Source organism: Cebidichthys violaceus, unplaced genomic scaffold (assembly GCF_023349555.1).
Source record: "Cebidichthys violaceus isolate CVI_PGR_0920_01 unplaced genomic scaffold, fCebVio1.0.p SCAF_10, whole genome shotgun sequence".
Taxonomy (NCBI): domain Eukaryota; kingdom Metazoa; phylum Chordata; class Actinopteri; order Perciformes; family Stichaeidae; genus Cebidichthys; species Cebidichthys violaceus.
Genome location: NW_027176263.1, coordinates 10346453 through 10362843, shown reverse-complemented (window position 1 = coordinate 10362843; position 16391 = coordinate 10346453). Strand labels below are relative to the sequence as shown.

The window sequence follows — 16391 nt, the reverse complement described above, 5'->3', positions numbered from 1 at the left end:
CAGGATACGTTTTGGGGCGCCTATGAAAAAAACCCATTTTGAACAATGTCACTTCTTCAGCTCTCTTTAGTTGTTAGAGGGTAGACTTCCAGCCACTTAGTGAAGTAGCTACAGTCTAGTCCACCATGACACTTACGTAACCATTGTTGGTGCATTTCAGCTTGCCAACAAGATCCATCCAGACTAGGGCTCAGTCACCTTTGAGTGCGAACCAACGCTTAACACCAACAAGAGTTCCATACAACATGTTCAATTGAATGTTTATTCACCTCTAGGGGTTTTACTGAATTTACTCCTTCACAGAGGTCCTCTTTTTCTGGCAGGCATCACATTGGGCAATCTAACACAGTTAAACAATTGAGAATTGATATTGAATAATGTAAATATTACCATAAGATTAAGAACGTATCATCATTTGTGTTGAGATATGTCGGATAGATGTTGCTTTGCTTGAACTCCAGCAATTTCACTCTCTGAAAGCTTTTTTTGTTTGTTTGCTAGCTGTATGAAATATTTTCTACTAAATGTCGTATTAACCCCATTTTCCTTTTATACTGATGTTGCTCATTAACTTACTTGATTGCTTGATCTTGAATTTGCACGGTGTATTTTCGGTTTTATGTCTGTGAAGCACTTTTTAAAAACTATTATGTAAATAAAGTTTATCATCACTATCTTTAATATTGTGGGTTTATATACACACAATTAGCGTGTCTACAAATGTATCACTTTGTGGAAATTTATTGATAACATTACTCCAGTTTGCTTGCTTTTAGTGTTGAATAATGTGTTGTGACTTCTGTGCACCAGTCTCTGTCTCCTCTTAATTTAAGTTAATTAGTGTGTTAACTACAGCCACTTAAATTCAACTAGTATAGTTCTCTCTTGTCTCTCCTGCAATGTAAGATAGCTTATGTGGGTCTCTTGTTGTATAGAAAAATGGCCCAGGGACTGGTGTCGCCTCCAGGCAGCACAGGCAGGAGTCCTTTGAACAGGCCCCGATGTACGTGGCTGTCATGACATACCTGGGCTTCGGCATTGTCACGCTGTTTGGCTACTTCCGAGATTTCCTCAGAGCTGTGGGCTTAGAGAAGTGCAACCTTGCCCAGGAAAGAGAGGAACAGAAGGTAGGTAAAACGTACTATCAGCACAAACATAGGCATATTGCAGGCATACACACACATACTGTAGAGGCACACATGCACCCAGACAGTTGGAATAGAAGAGCAGGCATGCCTTGGGTGTCAACACATTTTGTGTTCCCCTAATTATTTCAATTTTTGCTCTTAAGCCCTCTCTCTGCCTCCTTCCTTCATGTTCCTCTGCACTATAATGTTGCCATGGATGAGATAGGACACCACAGAGAATATCTGTTGAAGACCTAATTAAATCTCAGAGGATTCTGGTTCTTTTTTCGTAACTGTGCTTTAGTTTCAAGATAAGGCCTGAGCACTGCCACATAAGAGCCATTGTATTACCATAGATTTTAAATCCAAAAATCGCAGTTAAGTGAAGTTGATAGTAGTTAATGGTTTATTTTGTGTCACTCGTATTAAAAAATGCTAAGACAAATGCTATGACCATGTTCTTATTATTATTATTATTATTATTATTTCGATGAGTATGTCCATAGGCAGAGACATACGTGTCTAGAAGGAATAAACAGAACAATCATTTGCACTGTGAAATAAATGGAAGAAGAGCGTTACTGTATGTGGGCTCTGTCGTAATTGTGGCTTCAATGGATCAGACACACAAAGGGGGCTAATGAAAGCAAAGGCTCAAATAAGCTCGGTAAACACTAGCAGAGATTACTGTGTATGAACACATACAGTTCCTGTAAAGGCAACAGTAGTGTAGATGTGACTCTCCTACCAAGGTAAAACCTGAAAAGATGGTTTGAATGTTTCTAAGGTAATTACAAATGTCAGCTGCAGTGATTTAGTACAAAGCTAGACCAAATAATATGAACACCTGTGTGGTCTTAAGAGTCACCCTCATCATTGATAATTACTTTTGACGGTAGGTTTGGAGTTTCAAAAGTAAGTACTGAGGATGACATGTGGTGGCTTGGTACCTTTCAGTAGGGCTGGGCGGCATACCTGTTCAACCGGTATACCGGTTTTAATTTCCTGCATGATATGAATTTTTCAAATACCGTCAAACAACTGCTGTCGCTCTTCAACAGGAAGCAAAATATATTGTTTGCCGTGAAGAGTGCTACTGTTGGAGCTACTTATGTAGTGAGAGGGACCCCTAAGTTATGGTTATAACTTTATAACACAACAATTAATAACCCACAACTAACGCTCTTTAACAGGGCAACACCACGGCACACAACAGTTTGTGACACATAAACAATTTGTAACACTAATAATTGTACATTTATAAAATTTCACCGCTGAACAGCATGCTGGTACAGCAAATGTCCGCTTAATAATTAAACGCTCGATAAAATCATTTTCGGCGTTAATTAGTTAACGCAAAAAAATACCGTGAAACCGCTATGATCTTACAAAATACCGTGATATACATTTTGATTCATACCGCCCAGCCCTAACTTTCAGCTACAAGGCAAAGACTTTACCTCCAAAACCAGCATCCCAGTTCCTGTTGGGATCGACTCCCACACAGCTAGAGCCGGGGTTGGGCTTCCTGGTCTTACGCCACATACGGTTCTGGAATCATCAGAGTAGCTCATCACAATTTGTCACTTTGAAATCACTGCATGTGTTATATCATCCTGCCAGCTTATGCTAATTAGCATCACCAGTTCCAATCTTTATCCTTACTGAGTAGATGTAGCATATGAACCTGAAGGGTTCTAGTATCACCTGTATAACTAATGTCTAAAATAAATCACTTAAAAACAGTCTTATTGCTGAAGTCATGATAACTTTGGGACCTAAACAGGGTCGAGAAACCCTATCGGAGCCTTTAAGAAGTACCATGAATGAATATTGTCAATCAAAAATCTGAAAGTGGCAGGAAATCGTTCTTAAATCAGTCAGTAAAAACAATCTAGCACTGAGAGACTCGCTGAGTTGTGAGAGTAGTAGTAGCCATCGGGGTTGGTTACGATCTCTACGAAGATGTCCATCTTGTTGAGGATGGCGGTGACGGCGGGGTCACGTCCATAATCAGTCACAATCTACTCACGCAAATGTCTGGAACACGGTATTCAGTGTGACGCCGGTTGGTGGTGAAAAGATCTGCGGAGACAGTGACGAAAAAAATCAAAAATAATGGGTGAATTGTAAAAATCACCTTTTCGGCGAACCACGTGCCGCTGGGCTGAGTGACCCACTCTCTGGAATGGATTCCAGTGTCGATCCAGATGGCGGGACGGTTGGTTCCACCGGTGCTGAACTACGGGAAAAGGAGAGTAGCAGTCAAAAAACTTTTTAAATTGTTATCATTTAACAAATTTCTTCATTTTGTCAAGCAAGTGCTCAACTTATCCACGACCCTTTACGAAGAACAATGGTTTGTTCTATTTGTGGTCGTTCATTTATTTTGTATTTTTTTTGTTTTGTTTACCTTGAGCACATTCAGGGGACGGCCCTGGTAGCTCTGACCGATCACAATCTTGCTGACCAGGTTGGGATTCTCAGCCACCAGCATGTCCTGGAAACTGTAGATCTAAACCAGAGACAAAATAGTAGGTTTCGGGTTGTTTGGTCCTGATTGAGTTTAAATCTGTTGTTGAAACACGTTGGGATGCAACATACAAATCTAGTTGCGGTGCTGCACTGAGGAGCCTTTGTTATGAGCATGGACCAATTAATGAACGGGCATACAGGCCCAGGGGCCCGCCAGGCTTCACCGACAAAATGTCACTCAAAGAGACACGTACCAACCAGGAGAGATTACTGGCCACGAAGAATAACAAAAAGATTGCAAAGAGACCAAAACAACTACAAAGAGACACAAAGAGACTCACAACAGCTATGACAAGGTGCAAAACAACTACAAAGAGACACAAAACAACTACAAAGAGAGGATAAACAACTATAAATGTAGTCTAGTGTGAAGGAGAGGTGGTGGGGAGAGCAGCGGACTCCATCTCCTCCTGCTCCTCATCCAGCATCGCCTGCAGGATAATAACATTTGAGTACAGCACATACAGTTGTGGTCAAAAGTTTACATACACTTGTAAAGAACATAATGTCATGGCTCTCTTGAGTTTCCCCGTTATTTCTACAACTCTGATTTTTCTCTGATAGAGTGATTGGAACAGATACTTCTTTGTCACAAAAAAACATTCATGAAGTTTGGTTCTTTCATGACTTTATTATGGGTTAACAGAAAAAGTGACAAAATCTGCTGGGTCAAAGATATACATACAGCAGTGGTAATATTTGGTTACATGTCCCTTGGCCATTTTCACTTCAATTAGGCGCTTTTGGTAGCCATCCACAAGCTTCTGGCAAGCTTCTCGTTGAATCTTTGACCACTCCTCTTGACAGAATTGGTGCAGTTCAGTTAAATTTGATGGCTTTCTGACATGGACTTGTTTCTTCAGCATTGTCCACATGTTCTCAATGGGATTTTAAGTCAGGACTTTGGGAAGGCCATTCTAAAACCCTAATTCTAGCCTGATTTAGCCATTCCATTACCACTTTTGATGTGCGTTTGGCATTGTCCTGTTGGAACACCCAACTGCGCCCAAGACCCAACCTTCGGGCTGATGATTTTAGGTTATCTTGAAGAATTTGAAGGTAATCCTCCTTCTTCATTATCCCATTTACTCTCTGTAAAGCACCAGTTCCATTGGCAGCAAAACAGCCCCACAGCATAATACTACCACCACCGTGCTTGACGGTAGGCATGGTGTTCTTGGGGTTAAAGGCCTCACCTTTTCTCCTCCAAACATATTGCCGGGCATTGTGGCCAAACAGCTCGATTTTTGTTTCGTCTGACCACAGAACTTTCCTCCAGAAGGTCTTATCTTTGTCCACGTGATCAGCAGCAAACTTCAGTCGAGCCTTAAGGTGCCGCTTTTGGAGCGAGGGCTTCCTTCTTGCACGGCAGCCTCTCAGTCCATGGAGATGCAAAACATGCTTGACTGTGGACACTGACACCTGTGTTCCAGCAGCTTCTAATTCTTGGCAGATCTGCTTTTTGGTGGTTCTCGGTTGACTCTTCACCCTCCTGACCAATTTTCTCTCAGCAGCAGGTGATAGCTTGCGTTTTCTTCCTGATCGTGGCAGTGACAAAACAGTGCCATGCACTTTATACTTACAAACAATTGTTTGCACTGTTGCTCTTGGGACCTGCAGCTGCTTTGAAATGGCTCCAAGTGACTTTCCTGACTTGTTCGAGTCAATGATTCGCTTTTTCAGATCCATGCTGAGCTCCTTTGACTTTCCCATTGTAGCGTTTGTGGGCGTTTGTATCCAATGAGCCCTATTTAAATGGCCTCAGAGAAGTCACCAGCTGTAGTCACTCATAATCACTCACAAGAAGTTAAGAGGCCATGCTATGAAGCTCATTTCATTGACACAACTTTCTAAGTCACCAAAATTGCTAATTCATGTTGCTGTATGTATATTTTTGACCCAGCAGATTTTGTCACTTTTTCTGTTAACCCATAATAAAGTCATGAAAGAACCAAACTTCATGAATGTTTTTTGTAACAAAGAAGTATCTGTTCCAATCACTCTATCAGAGAAAAATCAGAGTTGTAGAAATAACTGGAAACTCAAGAGAGCCATGACATTATGTTCTTTACAAGTGTATGTAAACTTTTGACCACAACTGTATATAACATTTATTCATAGCTTTGGCCCGAAATCTGCTTCAGACTCCCAAAGCACTCAAATTCTAAGCACAGCGGATTTAGTTCTGTTTGCGGGTCTCGTACCTGGTCTTCGATCATGATGGAGTACTCGAGTTCCAGACTCCATCTGATCGATCAGGGAGTCGCCACATCAGTCACCCCCCTCCAGAAGTGCAGCTGAAAGAAAACACAGATATCATACAACATATCAAGTCCTTGGAACAAAAGGTTCAACTGTCACTTATTTGAAGATACTTATTTAGAATTGGTGTTAGTGGGGAATCACTGACCTCAAACTCGACCATGTCCTCCAGGTCCTTGATAAGAGACAGCTGGACTTCATCCTTTGCAGTGATGCGAAGCACCTGATGACTGAGAAAAGAGAACCACAATGTTTTGCATCCTTTGACTCAACTCAGACCGCCCACGCCGAGAGAGAAGCTGGCACACATTGGGTGAAGTAAGAGTGACTCTTCTCTGCAAATCTTGTAAACTTCCTCAGAAAAATAAAAGCCACTTCATGTATCACTTTAGGTATCTGAAGCATGTTTACATTGGCAGCTATCAACTGTTGCCTTTAGTTTAAAATAATATATATTATAGGCGCTACATATTAAGTCATTGTTAGTTCACACGTACAGATCACTCACAGTGTCTCTGGTAGACCCACTTACCCCTCAAACATCTCCTTGCCGAGAACGGCCACATACATCGCGGCGAGTGCGAGCAGCCCCCTCATCCTGACTCAGCGGTGTGAACCTGGCAGGGCACAAACACAGGCTTTTATGGCCCGAGCGTACCGGGGTCACGTGTTCAAACCCACACTGTATAGATCCCATCATCATCCCACCCTGTCAGCAACATTTGGGTCTGAAAAGTGAAGCCAATGCTGAAGTGCCTTAAACCTGCATTCTCTCTACTGACCAGCAGGGGGCGACTCCTGATTGTATGGAAGTCTATGAGAAAATGACTCTACTTCTTTCTTGATTTATTACCTCAGTAAACATTGTAAACATGAGTTTATGGTCTCGATCTCTAGTTTCAAGTCTTCTTCAATACAGCATGATGTTCATTTAGTAAATGATGATAAAGCAGTTTATGCTTTAGGGCGGAGCTACCTTGTGATTGACAGGTCTCTACCACACTCTTGTCCGATCTAAGAGTTGTCGGTGTTTACGTCTTACAACTTTAACCTTTACTCAGTGTGTTTTCACTTCATGAAAAATAACACTAACATTTTTGGCCGCCTAAAGATGTCTTATTCAGCGTTGGGTTGTACTTAGCTCCGCCCTCTCTTGTCACTTCTGGTTCCAAAACACCAAGATGGCGACGGCCAAAATGACAAACTCGAGGCTTTAAAAATGTAGTTGACAAAACCAATGGATGATGTCACCATTACAAAGCTGTGAGCAAACAACCACCAGAAGCACAAACCGCTTTATCATTCAAAATCATAAAAGTTGCTTACTTTATTGATGTTCTCCGATATATCCCCGCTTAATTCCTTCAAACATATGTTCTATGTATATCCTGTGCGTCTCTGAAATGTTCCCGTGTAGAAACAAGGGTCTGTCTAACTAGGGGACCCGGGGACAGGATTTAGATTTTCGGAGAATCGGTTCGTATGTATCAGGAGGGGCGCTACGTTTTTAATTCTGACTGGCTAACGATTCTGTCAATCAAACCCACACGAGGTGTCCGTTCAATAGAATGGACTCAGACGCTTCGAAGGAAGGTTCATTGACTGAAATCGACCAATCATAGGCTGAGAAATGAGACAGAAACTGGAAGTCAGACAGAAAATCCCATGGATGAGATGAGAGAGAAACAGGCTCAGAGAGGATCCAGGCTCTTAAAATGATGCCAAACTGCTGTATTTGGATAGATTGAACACTATTCGTGATAAAAGGAGTGAAATCTATAATTGTATAGTATATAAAATTACAATGGAACAGCTGGAACAAAATTACATTTTGGCTGACCTCGTCTGACCTCTCTGTACTAAAACCTCTAACTTTTGAATGCTTCACTTTATTAAAAACAATTTGCAGAGAGACTCTTAACATATTGTGCTATGATCTGGGAGAGGTTTAAAGCTTGCAGCTACATCATTCCTAAAAATTAATATCCTGAAATTGCATTTTTTTTGTAGGCGAAAATTAAAATGTTCAATTTGTGCTGTGTGCCATCTTACTTTACTCTCAACCAGTAACATATATACTGATAAATACACATCTGAACAAATCTCACAATTGTTACCTTTATTTTAATACCCAAACTATTAAAATAGCCCTTGTAGTTAGAGAAATACACTATTTTTAGTATGGGTATGCAATTTTCGAACAGAGGCCTAAAAATAGGGCTAGGGCTTAAAAGGGTTAGAGCGTCAAACACAAATTATTTACTATATAGAAGAACCATCACTTACCTGGCAACATACGTTCAGAGGATGTGCCAGGAAATGTATATGGACACAAAACTGAAGGAAATAATGATTGTCTGCTTTTAAATCTCAATTTCTATAGCTTCAAGTTCAACGTGGCAACGTGACATTCTGGTACTTGCTTACTAGGAAGCTGCTGAAAATGTGTTTTCTTTGCTCTCAGGATTTCGTGCCTCTTTATCAAGATTTTGAGAACTTTTACACTCGAAACCTGTACATGAGGGTACGAGACAACTGGAACCGTCCCGTATGCAGCCTGCCAGGACCTGTCTTCGACTTGATGGAGAGGGTGTCTGATGACTACAACTGGACATTCAGGTACTTTGATCCAGTCATTTATGATGAAAAACATACTGCAGATAAGACATACTGTAGACTCATAATCATATTTACATTACTGCTTACGAATAATTTTCCAGTTTAAGACAGGCCAGCAAGTATGAACATAAACATCCCTCCTCTGTGGCCAAATACTATATAACCTGGATTTAATTGGCTAAATCAAGCTCCTGCTCTCTGAGCTAATGGGGAGAGATAACTAAAGCACATGGGTGTATGTCATCAGCAAGGATATGTCAGCCCTGAATTTTTGGATACAGTTAAGATGTGTCTGTGTTGCACAGCAGGGTCAGGGAATATATTATGAAGAGGAATATGAACAGAGCCACGGGGAGGGGATATGCCATTATGAATCAGGAAAGCGGGGTAGGCGTGGATTACACGTATTAAGAGGTTTAACGTGACTGGAAAGAGTAGAAATGGTGCAGTCAGCTACTCAGCTTGTGGTGGTTGGGCAAAGAGACGTGAGGATGTAGGACTTATAGCTATGTGCAACTTTACATGGGAGTAAGTTGATGAAATGGAGCAGTTTTCCTAAAATGTCTTTAAAACTCTGATGCAGATATACATACAGTAAGGCTGCACTCTTGACTGACCATGGGAACTTGCCTTAACGCAAAAGGATTATGACACTCGCACAACTTCCACCTTTTCCTAGTTTATTCCCTGCTGAGGTACACGTGTACGGCATAATTACTATGAATATGTGATTATATACTTAAAGATGTCCAAGGAAAAATTATTAACAAATGCTGCTTACACACGCAGTCACTGCTGCTTATATAAACAGTATTATAATTTCCCCTTAATGAACTGAACTCCACCGACAAGGAAACAAGTTTAGGATTAGCAATTATGTTTAATTGAATGTTGATTATTTTTCATACTGTGTAATTTAATTCTCTGCCTGTGTGTAGAAATGAAAGGAGAAAGGTTGAGTGATGCCTAATGTTAACATGCTTGCAGGTTAACCGGGAGGACAATACACAATGCCATCAACATGGGTTCCTACAACTACCTCGGTTTTGCTGAGAACAATGCTGACTTCCTGAAAACGGTGGCAGACAAAACGTGGCAGTATGGGGTTGGGGTTTGCAGCACAAGGCAGGAAATAGGTGAGTTTGAGGTCAATGTGCAGTTGTACAGATAAAAACAAAACTTGTGGCACTTGTTCTCTTAAGCTAGTTTCAACAAGGGCATTCATTTTATCTTGAGCAAAGTAAGATCCACCTCCATAATTAAAGTTAAAAGAGCATATGGTGGTGTCTCTTTCACTTCATCTTGCAGTGCTTCACATTTCTGACATGTGCATCTATTTTAAAAAGTCTCTAGCAGACCCTGATGACACGGACTGGGTCGAGTATTAAACTGGTAATGAAACTCCATCGCCCTCATTACATATGCCATAGTTTATTATCTTTCTCGTCAGTTGTACTGCCCGCGTGTTTGATTATCTTTCAGTGGCTGCAGTGTAATGTAAATTATTCAACCTTTGTTGAATTATGTACCGTTTTGGGCACAAGCTGGGATCATTACTTACTGGTCCATACTGAGGAGTGGAGGAAATTATAACCACAGTGGTATGCAATACCATGAAACACCCTGGCCATTAGGAACGATGCAAGAAGAATATATGTGATTGAAGTGAGAGAAATGACCCATAGGTGTGAATGTGGGCGTGAATGGTTGTCTGTATATGTCAGCCTTGCGGTTCTCTGTCCAGGGTGTACCCTGCCTTTGCCCAATGTCAGCTGGGATCGGCTCCAGCCCCCCCGTGACCCTGAACAGGATAAGCGGTTAAAGATGATGGATTGGTGGAAGTGATAGAACCGCAAAGGATCAGATGGAAGTGGGATCTATGGCTTCAGATGAATTTTGAATGGTGTTTTATCCTCCCGCTTCCGATGGTGTTCAAGTGCCTGCGTGCGCCAGGATCTCATGTTACGGCATAGCAATGTTGTGGCAGTGAAATCTGATGATCGGCAGTCAGCTGTTTATTGGTCAATACATGCCAGTGGCTAAACACAATGGAGCTCACAGAACAGGCCGAAAAGTTGACTTGGGGAAAAGGTAGTTCCTTTTCTTACTGTCAATGATGTTCAGTTTATGGCACTTGTGACACAACCGGGCTGTATATCTACTGAGAGCAGGTTAGCAGCGAGCTGACATAAAAAGCTCAGAGCGGGTTGAGTGGCTGCCTCGTGTTTCATGATATCAGCAGCTTGACAAGAACAGAGAAGACCAGAGGAATTAAAGGGCATGTGATGGTTAGTTATACGTTTGTTTGTCAGAGTGCAAGTACCCCCCCCCCATATATATACACACACACACACACACACACACACACACACACACACACACACACACACTCCTCCGCACCATCCATTATTCATTTATGTGATTTATTTATATGTTTATTTCTCTTTTAAAGTGGGACTGTTTTTCCCTGGGTTTGTAATCTGTGTTTCAGCTGGCTCACTGTGAGGGTTAAGGAACAACATGCATTTCTCCCATGAGACCTTATTAAGCATCAATTATTAAAGACCCGACTATCTCTGTAGCAGCAGTGACGCCATCGCCAGTGTTTTAGTTCACATACAGCAATTTGTATTGGTGAATCACAGGCTGTGTTTTTATTTCATTTAAAAGCACTCCATTTATTCAGAACAGAAATGATGACGATTTAAGGCGAGAAACTATAGGCACTGGTCCATTTTTTGATTTTGGGCAAGCTTTATTCCATAACATGTCTTCTTTCAGACTAGTGGAAAGAAAAAATATACATTGAGGTGTTTATTTTACTACTTTGTTCATTTGCATCTGTAGATTTCTCCTAACTATGCATTTGTATTAGATAATACATTATTTGCATATTTAAACATAACATTTCCAGAAAAGTGTAATACATGAAATAATTGTCTGAATGTAAGCTATCAACTGGGGAAGTTTCATAGTTATCTATGTTCTGTAGGATTTTATAGCGGGGTTGTTTCATCATTCTTGGTCTGATTTACATGACATTTTATTCCTAAAACATGGCAAAAGTTATGATTTATCTGTTACCGGTATTTTGTAATTTATGAAGTGATACAAAGAGATTTCCAAAATTCCCTCCGTTGAAATGTGTGACTCTAATATGTCAACAAAATGAAGCAAGAATGATGATCCTAGTTTTATCAAATGTTCAGATTTCTGTTCTCAAAGTACACTAATTAGCACATATTTAATAAGATAATGCCTAATTTGCATATGTTGCATGCTGATATCTATTCTGTAGTGACTCTCCTTTAAGAATATTTGACTCTTTTCTGTGCCTCTCACATCCTCTTAAGACTTAAGTCCAAAGGTTTTGGATTCAAGGTTCTTTTTCAAATGTTTCATCTCATCTCTCCTTATACATTTTAGACTTATTTTTTTGAGACTCCTATTATTTGTACAGTGTCAAATTCAGTTAAATCATTTTGCCACAAGGCTGTATACAGTATGTAAGTTCACAGAGAGTGCAATATAGGATTTCTTTTATGTTGAATAGACATGCGAGATTAGATACAGAGTGCACTGTAAATACACTAACATGTCAAACATTCATAGATTTGTATTAATGGATAGCTCACTGGTCCAGCTTCTCCTGCAATCATTAACATACAGCATATTCTCTAATGAGGTCATGCATTCAAACGAATGACAAATTACCAAAACACACTAAGTGTGCAGCTACCAAGCACACAGTAATAAGTATTTCACCATTATGTGTACATTAATAAATTAATATAATAGCATTGTTTTGTAGGTACAGGAGTTAAAAACAAGCCATAAACGCTGCACTTGTCTGCTGAGGCTCCAGTCGACATTGGTAATAGAAATGATTAACTCATCCAGGCTTGTTTTGTTTTTTTCTTCTCTTGTTGTAAAGCCTTTTGAAGAGTAACTCTAGTCACAGGTTTACAATGAAAGAGATGGATTTAGCTCTGTGTTTTGCAAGCACAATCTTTATTGTCACTCCACAATAATGCTCTCCAACCTTGCCGATTGTTGGATAGCTTGATGATTGTGATGGCAGAGAGGTGACCTTGGTAATTCAGGGAGAGGGGACCAAGCTTATTGAGATGAATATGACACAAGAGCTAACTCAAATCAGCGAGTGTGTGATCTAATAAGGACTCTCTCACCTGCAGAGATTCCAGACCTCGTGTAAAATGTTCTGTCGAGAGCAAATGCCGATCAAAAATGCCGCACATGCAAGCAGGGAATGTGAGAATTGAGTGGTTGAGGAAATGTATGAATCGATTTGTCTGGGATAAAGACAGAGCTGCTTCACTGTGTTATCGTTTCATACACATGTCTTAATACACATTTTCCACTCCTTCCTGACTTTTTAATAATCGCTCTCTGTGGTTACTGATTGTTATTGATTATGACTTCAATGATTAGTATCTCATGTATATAAAAATGAATGCCTTAGTATCCTTATGAGGATTGCCCTAATGACATCACAACATCTCAAAACCCAGCTTCATTTTTATTTACTTTGATGATAAGTCATTTCATCTTGTAGTGTTTTCTTGTAAAACATATATAAATGTTTAATAGAGATCTTTTTACTGACCGTTTTTATCGTGTTCTGCTGTGATGTTGGCAATTTTACCTTCAAAGTAGTGATGTACTGTATCATTAAAACTCTTTCACTGCCTACCTCTCTCCCTGTAACTCACAATTATAACAGTCATTCTTTTTTATCGGCTGGTCACAGGGGCAGTACCGAAAGCACCTAAAAGTCCCATTTTTATTGTTCAAAATAGAAAAACACCATGTCAGGTGACAGATAACAATGTGATAAATTTTCTAAATGAATTCTGCTCCCCACCTGCCGCATCGGGTTGTAACCATCTGCCTCAGTCCCAAATTGTGCCGCAGAACCGTTTTAGACCTGACTTGCTTTGATATTACCTGGGATGAAAAAAGGGTAGTTGAACTAAATTACAAATTTACCACATCTTGAGTCTTTTATGAATCTTTTCAAATGCCCAGAGAGTTGCTGGCTGATGCTGTGTGTGCTGGTGGTCCAGGCTGTTTCATGTGGGTCTCTTGCTTTTTATCACGAGGCATTCATCTCTGACAAGGCTTGTGACTAGATGACAAAAAGACAAAGTCTAAAGGACTACCAGATAAACCAGCAGGTACAGTGATCTTTTCATGGTGAGTTATCCCCCTGTGATTTGTGTCTTGTAGGTACCCTGAGCATCCACGAAGAGCTGGAGAAACTTGTGGCCAATTTCCTCAGAGTAGAGTCCTCCATGACTTTTGGGATGGGTTTCGCCACCAACTCAATGAACATTCCAGCAATCATTGGCAAGGTTTGTGATTTAACACATTAAATGCCCCATACAGTATATAGGAAGTCCTACTATATATGGGTGTCATTTTTACAGCGCAGCAGAAATTAATCTAATTAGCCTAGCTTTTGTTCCTTCCTTGCATATGGCCTAAATTAATGAATAACAGTCAACTAAACTCAGCTGCGAACAACTCCTGACCCACCCCCATTAATTAAAATCATAATTAAACATTACAGTAGCCAGGAGGATAAGGCTCTGGGCATGCATAGCTGCTTTCAGTCACATAGACAAGGAAGGGCAGGCTTTGTTAAGAGCACTACTCAAGGGTTTGATTAACCATACTGTGGCCTGTCGGCACACCAGCCTGGCTCACACAGACAGCCATGGGTTACCAGGGGCAACACACAGCACGGATATCGGTGATTGGAACGGACAGGAAGAAGGGGAGGTCGGCGGTTTTAAGTGATGAGAACGGGGTCGTTTATGCAGCTCAAGAGGTGCGGCAGCCCCTCAGGCTGCAGCCCCCACAGTCACCCTGCAGGGGCTGGGGGTCAACCCACACTGCCAACTCTATCCTACAGGGACAGGCTGTGCCAGAACAGGCCGTGCTGTGCAGGCAGAGCTACATTAGAGTGACAGCTGCTGGTAGACCAGGGACCAGGCCAGCTGGACCCCAGGCCAAACCGAGGGGATCCATCACTGAGACGGTGTCAACATACCCTCTACAAGAGTTCATTCAAACTAATGCAGTGAAATGCTTCGGTTCAGTGTTAAATATGCTAATGTTCTGAAGAGAATTTCGTGGAACAGCTGAATTAATTTGCATGCTGATTTTTATTCAATATGAAGCACCATACTCTTCATTGGGAAAAAAGTGTCTGTCGGTCAAAACTTCATCAGGCAACATGTGCAGTACATACAACTGTTATCGTACACAAAGGACCTGGAGATAGAGCATTATGATGGAGGCATGGATGGGAAGCGGGGCAAGAGGAGTGGGCTGACATGTAATTGGCCACATGGATCCTTTTAGAGCAACTATACAGCACATTGCACAAGGACACAGTACAAAGCAACAAAACATATATGAAATACGTAGAAAATGATGCAGTCTTGCAGAAAATAGATTTTGTAGGTTGGTACCACACACTTGTATGATTTTCATCCATATGCAGTTATGCTGATGATAGCGTCTACAAGCTAATTTATAGACCACTAAATTCGAAACGACATCTTACACTGTCTATGCAAATGTCATCATCTTATCGATAATCAAAGACTATTACCAAATGCTCAGTGTAATGTATAAGAATACTGTGGGGTTTGAAAGAAATGTTTGATTTTAGTTAAGAATGCAGGACCATGTGATTCAGCTATTACACTGGAATTGAATCTCTTTCTTGGGGAAATTCGAATGAAATCTTTTCTCTGTGCTGATTTCCAGGGTGGTTTGATACTGAGTGATGAGCTCAATCACACATCTCTCATCTTAGGGGCCAGACTGTCAGGAGCAACGATCCGGGTGTACAAACACAACAGTGAGTCCAGTAACTCTTTCGTTCTAACATAAGTCATAGTGCTTCTGCCTTACAACAACACAACACATATGCTTTATTCAAGCGATAACGTGTTGTTTCAGTTTGCCAACATGGTGCTTAACATTCATTGCTCCTGCCAAACATTGTTGATATGGCATTAGGATGGCTCTTGCCATAGATTGTGTTGAAGTTTGAATTTTTTGTTTGTGCCACCACCACTGCTCACATTATTTAGTTTTTCTTCTATTCACTCCAAACTGTTGCTGCTGTGAGAAGCATATTACTTTCTGTGCGGCACAGGATTTGCCTTAGGAAAGACCTACTTAACATTCTGTGTTTAGAGCAGCAAATGTAAAAGCTTTGGGTTCAGTTCACAGTCACGACTGTGTTTTATCCATGAGCAGAAGAGCAGCAGAAATCAAAGTTTGTTTTATATGAATATGTCACCTTACTTAAATTAAATGCTCTCCATTTTTATGATCCAGTTGTATATTGTCAATGGATAAGATAAGGGAGAATTGTTTCATCAACATTCATCACGCTTACATTGGAAACATCCACTGCTCTTTCAGGGGACAGACAAATGAGCCAGTCCTGTGGCAGCAAATGCATCCTGACAGGTACAAGCAGAGTCAGTCATGGGTCCTCCAAGCAGATCCCAGTGGCCTGTGTAAAGGCAAAGAGCCCTCAGGCACCTGAGTAGCTGACCCCTCCCTTCCTTAATACCTCCAGCACCAGACATTCATTCACTCTTTTATTAGTACAATGCCAATGTTTACTAAGTGGGCTAGATCAATCAACTCAGCTGACATCAACAGATAAGTTAAACAATATATATGTATTTATTTGTGCAACCTCTGTCTTAAATATCAGAGATCCTTTATTTATGGTATTTGAAATGTGTGGTTGGAATTTCATGCCAGAGAGCACATGAACTGGTTTGTCCAGTCTAG

The 16391-nt window shown here is 40.8% G+C and overlaps 2 protein-coding genes across 2 annotated transcripts in view; one reads left to right on the top strand and one right to left on the bottom strand.

The window, feature by feature from the left end:
* sptlc3 (serine palmitoyltransferase, long chain base subunit 3) overlaps positions 1-16391 on the top strand; it is a 28199-nt gene that overhangs the window by 1341 nt on the left and 10467 nt on the right. Inside the window, exons 2-6 of the mRNA XM_068724936.1 lie at positions 936-1127; positions 8389-8543; positions 9531-9679; positions 13794-13918; positions 15345-15438. Coding sequence (XP_068581037.1) covers positions 936-1127; positions 8389-8543; positions 9531-9679; positions 13794-13918; positions 15345-15438 — 715 coding nt within the window. The remainder of the gene's footprint in view (positions 1-935; positions 1128-8388; positions 8544-9530; positions 9680-13793; positions 13919-15344; positions 15439-16391) is intronic.
* LOC137878248 (carboxypeptidase A1-like) lies at positions 2568-6521 on the bottom strand. Its single transcript, XM_068718473.1, has 6 exons — positions 6457-6521; positions 6073-6154; positions 3541-3642; positions 3268-3369; positions 3041-3151; positions 2568-2678 (listed from the first exon to the last, which is right to left on the bottom strand). Exons 1-6 carry the CDS (start codon positions 6519-6521, stop codon positions 2568-2570), a joined length of 573 nt encoding a protein of 190 aa, XP_068574574.1.

Excerpts from the sequence above, each read along its gene's own strand:
- LOC137878248 (XM_068718473.1), bottom strand. The coding sequence starts at position 6,521 with ATGAGGGGGCTGCTCGCACTCGCCGCGATGTATGTGGCCGTTCTCGGC. Across the intron at positions 6,155-6,456 it reads GGCAAGGAGATGTTTGAGGG|TCATCAGGTGCTTCGCATCA; the intron begins GTAAGTGGGTCT and ends CTCTTTTCTCAG. Across the intron at positions 3,643-6,072 it reads AGGACATGGTCGAGTTTGAG|ATCTACAGTTTCCAGGACAT; the intron begins GTCAGTGATTCC and ends TCTCTGGTTTAG.